General features: G+C 43.7%; 1 protein-coding gene across 1 annotated transcript; it reads left to right on the top strand.

Annotated features, from left to right (window-relative positions):
- The first annotated feature begins 223 nt into the window (after positions 1-223).
- Positions 224-8,259, top strand: b3galnt2 (beta-1,3-N-acetylgalactosaminyltransferase 2). Its single transcript, XM_029521127.1, has 12 exons — positions 224-441; positions 1,067-1,193; positions 1,596-1,696; positions 3,461-3,660; positions 3,892-3,987; positions 4,597-4,707; positions 4,811-4,889; positions 5,457-5,640; positions 6,000-6,125; positions 6,257-6,416; positions 6,497-6,553; positions 7,166-8,259. Exons 1-12 carry the CDS (start codon positions 321-323, stop codon positions 7,301-7,303), a joined length of 1,500 nt encoding a protein of 499 aa, XP_029376987.1. The 5' UTR covers positions 224-320; the 3' UTR covers positions 7,304-8,259.
- The last annotated feature ends 1,110 nt before the right edge of the window (positions 8,260-9,369 follow it).

The following is a 9,369-nucleotide window of genomic DNA, read 5'->3' as shown; positions in this document are numbered from 1 at the left end:
ACCAACAAGAGGAGGAATAAAAATAAATCAAAAAAATAAAAATAAGCAAAAGAATGCTTTTTTTTTTTCTTTCCAGACTCAGAATATATTTTAATCAAGCTAGTGCGCCTCGAACTCCATCTCCCAGAGTGCACAGCGGCGGGGAAACTCGCCTCCCATTGGCCCGGCTGTCGGAGCGGCGGAGGCAGACATGAGGCGGTGCTGAGAGCCGGGCGGAGGAGCGGAGGAGCGGCTCAGTCCACCGCGCAGCGCCCGACGGGAAGAGGCTCCGCGCCGCTGAAGCTGCAGGCTGCTCCGGCCGGCGAAGAAGGGCTCCGTCCATGCGGAGGCTAGCGCTCATTCTGCTGCCCTGCGCCGTCGCCGTCCTGCTGCACTTGTGGTCGGCGCACCGACCCCCCTCCTCCTCCTCCGCCGACCCGCTGGACAACGACACACTCTCGGGTACTTTTCTCTGCCTCTTCTCGCTCCAGCTTCCGCGCAGCGCCGCAACTTTTCCACAGCCCGAGCTCGGCGTGCGTGCGTGCGCGCGCGAGTGAGTGAGTGAGTGAGTGAGTTTGTGCCGGAACAGGTAGTTGGAGCTCGTCGGTGTGCGTGTGCGTGTGCGTGTTTTAATGGGAAATCATGTGCATGTAACAGTTGAGTAGTGCTGGGCGTTGCTGGGACGGTCTAATGTCTGGAAAGACATTATTCCCGGATCGGGTCTGAGGTGGAGGCTGCAGCTGCTTGTTTAAACTCACTGGAGTCTATTAAGTTGTGCCACCTTTTTCATTTTATTTCATTTTATTTAAGTTTATTCGATGCATCTCATTTCCATGAGGTCCAAATGCGGGAGGCGTCACAGTAAGTCAGTGCAAAGTAAAGTGCCAAGAGAGGCGTAAATGTGACCCACTGGTTTTTGTTTGTGTGTATATCTGATGCCTTGTCATTGTCACCAGGAGCTGTAGGTCATTTGTTTTTTTCCTCATCACTGTTGATGCTGTTTGAGGTGTTCGGTGCCCCCTCTTCTCCTCTGTAAAACAATTAAAATAAAACAAAACGTCTCCATGGTTCCTGTTTTTTGACACAGATGAGGCATTACCTTCCTATGAAGTTTTGGTGGGAGTGCTGTCAGCAAGACACCATCATGAACTGCGACAAGCGATAAGGGAGACCTGGCTGGGCTACCTCAGAGATCACCCCCACTTCCAGCACAGGTCTGTTCGCTGGACTGGATCTCCCAACTTCACCACTTTCTTTTTTCTTTTTTTAATCTTCCCAGTCCAGATTCATATAGTGGAAATAAACCCTGCTGCCAGCAGCTAATAACTGACTTCCCCATCAAACCCTTTTATCTCTACCTGACTAGCGGCCACTGCTGTTCTCGCTTTCATTTTTCCTTTATTTTTTATTTATTTATTTTATTTTTTTTGTCCGTTTCCTTCTCATTCAGTGATCTGAGCGCTGATAAGGCGTGATGGCCTTTAAGCAACCCTCAGTAGCCATGGCAACGGAGGGTGGATGGATGGGAAAGCTTTTGAAATCTCCAAAAAAAAAAAAGGACAGAAAGAAAAGAAAGGTGACTGCAACTCAGTAGTGTTTGTGCTTTTGATTTCCAGAGTGGGGGTGAAGTTTATCGTGGGCAAACATGGGTGTCCCATTCCAGAGGAGGACAGAGAGGATCCCTACTCCTGCTCCATCCTCAACTTCACCGAGCCAGGTACCGAAAGGAGGGAAAAGAAACAGAGAATGCATCGTTTGTTGACTCTCATGCAGTTGTTTTAGTAGCAGAGAACGGAGAAGAATAGCAGAAGATGGTTTGAAAGAATGAAAAGAATACATCCTCTGAAAAAAAAAAAAAAAAAAAAACAACACCTTTTTTCTTATTCACACACAGCTCAAGGACACTGTCCTTTTTCCTTTTCCACACCCAAGGCCGAAGCAGAGATACCTTGCAGTCATTGCAGCTGTATGTAGAGCCGCATGCTAACACTTGAAAAGTAAAAGCTGTATGAAGCTGTGACACGCACAATATGATATAACCCAACAGCCTCGCTGCAGTAAATTGTCCGTCTCTCACCTTCACAGAGTCGGTCCAGCTCCGGCTCAGCCGCTTCACTTCTTCTCCCCCCGTTGCCTCAGTGTTTGTTGCCTTCATGAAAACGTAATTACTGCTCATCAGAATAGGCAGCGGCCTGTAGGGTCACGGTGATGCTTCATTTTTCCGGCCCATTCTCTCCTCTCTGGTGTGTTTGATGGATGTAAGTTGTTGACGTGATTTGCTTCCGAATCTGAGGCAGCTCTGGTCTGACTGGAAGGGAAACAGGCAATGGCTGCTATTAAAATCAAGTTGAAAACCAGACTTGGGTTCCAAGTAAAGAATGGAATGAGCATAAGTGGACATGTAATTATTGCTGACATCTGTTTGTTTGTGATGCTTTCATCCTGAGATGAACCACAAGAAGGTGAAAGCTAATTAGTATTTTCAACTTCGTTTTAGTAACATCTTGCTCCCAACACAAGATGCTGATGTTGATGAGAATGATTTATTTTTTATATATATATATTTTTTTTACGTGTTTGTGATTGACAGGTTATGACCAACGTCTTGTTCTGTTGCGAGGATGTTGAACATTCACTGACACCAGCTTCTCAAATGTCTTCTTTGGTGGTTAATTGAATGTATTTAGGTTTTGGGTTGTTGCAAGAAAGATTTGATTCCAGGTCAGCATTTTTACTAACCCAATAAATCAGCAAAAGAAAGACATGAAATGTAAACAACGTAGACTGCTGCAGAGTATTAGTTGTTGCTTAGTGTGGTGGGAGGGGGGGCAGAGGTGAAATGACACAAAATTTGCAGTTAATAACTAAGGATTTATGCCAAGTTGTATTCATTTTTCCAATGAATAAACTGGCAAGCTTGTCTTTCCTGGCGCCAAGAAAAGCACTGTTGTTGTTTGTTTTGACAAGTTGGCACAAACCAAGTGTTTATATTTAGTCTGCATGGCAATGTTAAACATATTCTTACACAGAGGTAAAATCCTGCAGCTCCATTCCACTCTGTCGGAGTGAGGGACGTGCGGTTTGATGAACGGCTGCTCTCTGTTCGGCGTCTCGTTCGATTGCTCGAGCCCTAATTGTCGTTTCTTTTATTTTGGACTTGAGTAGGATGTATATGAAGTACAAAGGCTGCTTCCCTTCAACAGCCTCTATCTTTTCATTGATCTCCTGGGTAATAAACTACTCTTTTGTAATTAAGAAACCACATTCTAGAGCAGAAGCTGGCTTTGAAGACAGCAGTCCCAAGAAGCAGCTCCTCAAAGTGCTGATGTTGAGCCTTCTTCCCCTGAAGACTCTCCCTTTCCCCAAATCACCTGATCTTCATCGCTTAAAGCAGACAGTCAGCATGTTGGCTTCATAATAAATATCAGTTGTTTTTGTGCTGTAACAGTCTGCCCCCCCCCCCCCAAACCATCTGTCCCAGTGACAGGGAAGGATGCAGAGGTAGAGATCGTGACGGCTGCTGACCCCTCGGTGCTCATCACGTCCGACGTCTCGGCCATCGCGTTGGATTTCAAGGTCCTCCATCCGGTGGTGATCACCAGGCTCGGGGTGTTTCCCAGCGGGACCCGTCCCGAGCTTCAGAGCAACGTCACTGTGAAGCTTCTCCAGCTGGACCAGGAGGTAACGGGGACCTCGACCTCTGAGCGTAATCTGTCCCGTCTGTTGTTTTTCTCTGCAGCCTGAGGGCAGACGGTGCTGCCGCTGTTCTCTGCCTCTGTTCAAAACAGGGACTGCAATTTCTGGTGGATCACTGCCATTGAGATAAAATTCTGTTGTCTGGCGTTCTGTGTAGATAAAGACACATTTACACAGCGGTATGAAAAATATAGTTAGTGAATTCTTTCTGTGCAGGAGGCCGTGGTCACTGCTCGCTTCAGTGCCATCAGCACAGGGACCATGGTGAACGGGGTTTGGTACAAACCGGTGGAACAGTTCATCTTGCCTAAAGTGAGTGTTTCACTTCACACTGGGCCTAACCAGGACCACGACTCCTTCCTTCGCGCCTCCGGAGACTCTAGAAAGTCTTGAAACAGTTTTACTGTTAGCTCTCCAGTGTAGAAGAAAACTTGCTAAACTTGCTCCGTCTCCAGGGTGGATTAAGGCGCGAACAGTTCTCTGGTTTTTATTGTTGCTTGAAGTTTACTAAATTACTGAAGTCGCCATTTTAAACAGCTTGCCACCAACTGTATCAGCCCATCTTGTCACTTTGCTTTAGTTACTGACTGTTGCCTCCACCCCCTCTCAGGACGTAGAGCAGCCCAGAGGGTTTGTTATAGCCTCTGCTATTATGGAAGCAATGATGGGTGAGGATCTGCTCCTCAAGAAACCACATTCAGCAGCAGAAAAAAGAGAAATAACTCTTTTAATTATTGTAGTACTTATGCACATTACTATGCATAGTTCTTTCTAAGCAGCAGCCTTGGAAATTTAATAATTAAAAAACCAAAACATGATTTTTAAAGAGAAGTTGTAGAATATGAACTCCTGAAGGTTGATTTAAAAAGTCCCAGAATAAGCTTCTGCATGTGAAATGACCGAAACGTGTTTTTCTTCCAGGGTTTTGAGGGGACGCTGGTTTGGGAGAGTCTGGACTCTATAGGACTGACTACAGTCAACACCTCCTCTGTGCAGCTCAATGATGGAGGAGGTGTCCTCAAGATCTCCTCTGTACGTGATGGGGTTGTTAAAAATAAGAATATTCTCAAGTTCAGAAGTGAAGAAAGAAAAATACCTTTTTTTTTCCGTTTTTGCTGTGTTCTTGGAATTGCAGATCGCAGAGGGCATATTGCCTCATAGAAGTGCTCTTGGATTTCCCGGTTTGGCTGGAGGATTCACCTTCACTATCTATGGTTAGTCCAGCAACAAAATTAATTCTGAAATTCTGATGAAAATGGTTTGATCAGAACGGCTCCTTATGTGAAAACCTGCTTGCTCTGGCAGGTTATGAGATTAACTCGTTCTCTCGCTGTTTTTTTTTGTTTTTTTTTTATTCCTCGGGGCTCTTGCCTACATGTCAAATGGGAAATAACACTGTTCTTCCTCTCTTCCCCCAGCTGCGTTACGTTATTGATTTTACACCCTGCATGTGTTTGCATTTGACTTTATCTGAGTATGGATTTGTAGCCATGCTGCTGAAAAGAAAATGAAATTCACCCTTCAATATCTCTGAAAGCAAAAGTGAGGATCTATTCTGTAAACGTAAAATTTTATCACATTGTTTCATCAAAAGTTATTGTCCTTCAGAAGTGCCGACACTTATTCATACTTTGGATGAGTAAAAAGTTAATACGGCTCCTTAAAAAGGAATCTCACTATAAGCCAAAAGACTTTCTCCAGCTTTTTCATTCTGTCTGCGTTTCTTTTGCATTATCTGTATCACGCACCTCTTTGTGTCTACCCCCCATCACCTGCTTCAGATGCAGAGGGTCTGTCGGGGCTCCTCCGGGGCCGCCCTGCCAGGATGGAGCACCATGCCTCCAGGCTGAGACAGGAGGACAGAGCCCTGCAGCGCGAGAGCCTGAGGCACGGCGACATGGTGTTCGTCGACGTGGTAGACACATACAGGAACGTACCTTCCAAACTGCTTCAGTTCTATAAATGGTACGCCAAGTGCTAATGACTCGATTCTCCGTCTGCAAATTGCCTGCGTCCTCTGAGGAAATCAGCACCCTGAAATGAAAGTGTGTCGGCGCCTTAGAACGTTTCATTGTTAGAATCACAATTGCAATCACTCAGCCTGGGAAAAAGTACAGTTGTGAGTCATCAGGTGGCAAAATGCACAAAGTGGTCCCAATGTTTTACATGGAAAGTGTTTCATTCAGTTGTAATGCCTCTTCTTTTTGATTGTCAGTGGGATTTGAGAGTAAATCCACTCTGAGATATTGCAATAGAGATTTTTTTTTTTTTTTTTTTTTCCAGAGGTCGCCTTTAATTAAGGTTGCAAATTCCCTCTCTGGCAGGTCTGTGGGAAACGCTGACTTCAATCTGCTGTTGAAGACGGATGATGATTGTTATATCGACGTGGACTCAGTATTAATGAAGATTGACCACAAGGGTCTCAAGCTCAGCAACTTCTGGTGGGGGAAGTAAGTTCTGTGGCGTCTGATCCTGTTGACAATGTTTGTTTTACTGACTTGAACTTCAGTGTGCTGTCAGCCGTGCTGTAGATGAAAGAAACAGGGACGCTGGATGATAATGAACCGCTGTCCTGACCCAGTTTCAGGCAGAGTTGGGCAGTGGATCGCATTGGGAAGTGGCAGGAGCTGGAATACGCTAGTCCGGCCTACCCGGCGTTTGCCTGTGGCTCGGGCTACGTGGTCTCTCGTGACCTTGTCCAGTGGCTCGCCAGCAATGCAGAGAAGCTGAAAGCCTACCAGGTGGAGTAGCGAGCACCATATGTGTGTGGGTGATGGACTGACAATTATAAATACAATGTGCCCCGAATGTCTCGTCATAGGGAGAAGATGTGAGCATGGGGATCTGGATGGCAGCTGTTGGACCGCAGAAATATCAGGTAACAGGAGCAAAACACTGAGTTCTGTCACCTCCGCTGATAATTTGGTTTATTGACGACATTTTTTTAGAGAGAGCTCACCAGACATTTTCAGGGATACATCAGTTAAATTCAGATTAATGGGACAGTCAAATGACAGCAGGAAGATGAACTGCTAAACAATGACAACAATGCATTTGTACATACTTTACTGACAATGACTCAGTCCTGAGAGATTCATTACTCACTGAGAAAGGAATAAATATAGAATATGGAAAAAAACATGGCATATCTTGCTTCTGGCTGGAATTGTTGACTTCTATAAAACATGTTTAGAATCAGGAATGAAAATTACAATGATTGTCCTTCTCTTAGTAATTAACTTTTTCCTTTTTTGAAATTATAACCCTTGTGATTTCTTTAAAAAAAAGAAAAATCTACCAAATTGCATCCACTCATCATCCTTATCACATAGCACCGCACATTTTACGAGAATAAAAGGATGGTGTGGTTCAGTCAGAGCCTCCCAAAGGTGCATGTTAACTGTTTAACCTGACTAAGACCTGAACCAGCGTATGACTAATAACCAGATGTGCATGTACCCCTCCCACCACTCCCCTTTCCTGCTGCCAGGACCCCGGCTGGCTGTGTGAGAAAGAGTGTTATGTGGACATGCTGTCGTCCCCACAACACACAGCAGAGGAGCTGCACATCCTCTGGGACAGGAAGAGGGCCTGCGGAGACCCCTGCGGTTGTCCCTGGAGCCAATAAATCTGGTTGACACCACACTAACCATGCAGCACTGTGGGTAACATTCACACGGCGATGGTTGTCAGTTGAATTTTTGGGGTTTCCTTATGACCCCAAGCTGAATTTTATCATTAATATTATTATGAAGAAGATGATGATGATGATGATGATGATATAAAGAGTTAGGTTTTAAAAAATGTGAATTTCTGTTGAATAAAATAAACAATTCAACTTTAAATAAATAAACTTTTAGATTCCATCGTAGGTTCTTAGTATTAACAAAAAAACTCTACAAACGTAATAAATCATTTGCAGCTTCAGAACATGTTAGGAACACATTTAGCTATAGCTCACAGTCAGTATTTGTAATATAAAATCCGAAGAGAGAAAATGTGGGTAAAAATGTTTCAGCGATGTGACTGACAGAAACATGAGCTGTAAGATTTGAATGCTTTGTAATATTGCAATTACTGACACTGATGTTTGACAGAGTGGAACCTTTTGGTTTTAAAAGGCATATTTGATGTTATTTTAAAGATGACTGCTTTACATTGCTATATTTTGTAAATGATTGTCTTCGGCTCTTCATCCTCCTCACGATTTGTAGATTATGATGAGCTTTCTCACAAACGCACAGTTTGTAGTGTTACTGTCATTGTGCAAATGGCCTTACTGTAATTGTCAGGCATCATACTGTGCCCATGTTGACACAGATGTCAGCCAGTGTATTTGCAACACAAATTTTTGGAATTTAACGAAGCTGGAGTCAGAGCGACTGTCATAAACTCACTAGTTTAACACTAGTTTTATCCAAACCTCAACGCAGGTAATAAAAAAACACCTGAGAGAGCCCAGTGTCTTTGCTGTTGTTTGTTTTTGGAGGAGGATGGTAAACAAGGTGACCCTCTGCTGGATCTGTGTCCGAGCAGTTTGAGATCTTGGTGCTGCTCAGTCCTCACCAGACACACAATCAGCAAATAGTCTTCGCCCACGCTGTGAGACAGCACAGACCGTCTGCTTCTTTTTTTTTTCTCCTTTATTTCATTTTCAATCTTCAAATCCCTCTGATCTCTAAGTTATTTGTTTTTCACTGCTGGAATGATGAAGATGAAAACCTGTGGAGCGCTTTAGCCCCAAATTGATCGGTTGCATTGTGGTAATCAATACAGGCTGAACGCATCCAGTGGGGCGCTTTTAAAAATTTGACATGAATGTGTTGTGTGACTTTTTTAATTTTAGTTTGTGTTTTTTGATGAGCTTTTAGTTGCTCCAGTGATTTCTTTGACTATTGCAATACATCCATTTGAGTGATGCGAGCTCATGAGCATAGGATTGCTTTGCAGTCTACTAGAGTGTAAATACTAAAAGACGGTGCAGAATATTTTAATGTGTGATAATACAAGTTGTTTGTCTTATTTAAGCTCCGTCCCACCTGCCAGGAAAATATTCTTGCAATTCACCTGACAGTGGAGCACACATTCTTCCTCTTCTTCATCCTCTCCCTCGCTCCATCTCATACTGTCATGCTACTCTGTCTCAGCGAGCTGCATGATAACAAAGTCACACCCGTGACCGTTCCACTCTCCTACATAGATAAGGACAACATTTTTCACCCCATCAGCCTTTCCTGTTGATTTGGCTCAAAGCCCTTCATTGTGAGCTGAGAGAAGTGTGGAAATAACACACGGCTGAAAAAAAAAAAAAAAAAAAACCCAAACAGCTTACTTCTCATCTCTGCTCCAGTGCTTCTTAAGAAGATGAAGTTATTGGATTTATTTATGTTATTGGCCTTATCTGTAAAGTAAACACTTTAGGGATATTGTCACTCTCTAATGTAAAAAGCTTAGATCATTTTTTAAAATTGTTATCTCTAGACTTGCTAGATCTTTTATTCAGGCCTCAGTCCAAATCCACTCGATCCAGCTCTTTCATCAGAAACTTGAGACCGATTGCATCATGTTTGCTCACTAATTTCAGTCATATATTTCATTCACGCTCTGCTTTTGTTGTTATATTTCATCTCCTGCCAAAATCATTCAGATTGTCTAATGTAGTTTATTGTATTTTATATAATGCAGAGATAACTC

Source organism: Echeneis naucrates, chromosome 15 (assembly GCF_900963305.1).
Source record: "Echeneis naucrates chromosome 15, fEcheNa1.1, whole genome shotgun sequence".
Taxonomy (NCBI): Eukaryota; Metazoa; Chordata; class Actinopteri; order Carangiformes; family Echeneidae; genus Echeneis; species Echeneis naucrates.
This window is presented reverse-complemented; position numbering and strand designations above follow the sequence as displayed.

What these genes read in the sequence shown, in the direction of transcription:
- b3galnt2 (XM_029521127.1), top strand. Translation starts at nt 321, where the DNA reads ATGCGGAGGCTAGCGCTCATTCTGCTGCCCTGCGCCGTCGCCGTCCTG. An exon ending in TTCTCCAGCTGGACCAGGAG is followed by an intron (nt 3,661 to 3,891) that starts GTAACGGGGACC and finishes CTTTCTGTGCAG; the next exon opens with GAGGCCGTGGTCACTGCTCG. An exon ending in AACAGTTCATCTTGCCTAAA is followed by an intron (nt 3,988 to 4,596) that starts GTGAGTGTTTCA and finishes TTTTTCTTCCAG; the next exon opens with GGTTTTGAGGGGACGCTGGT.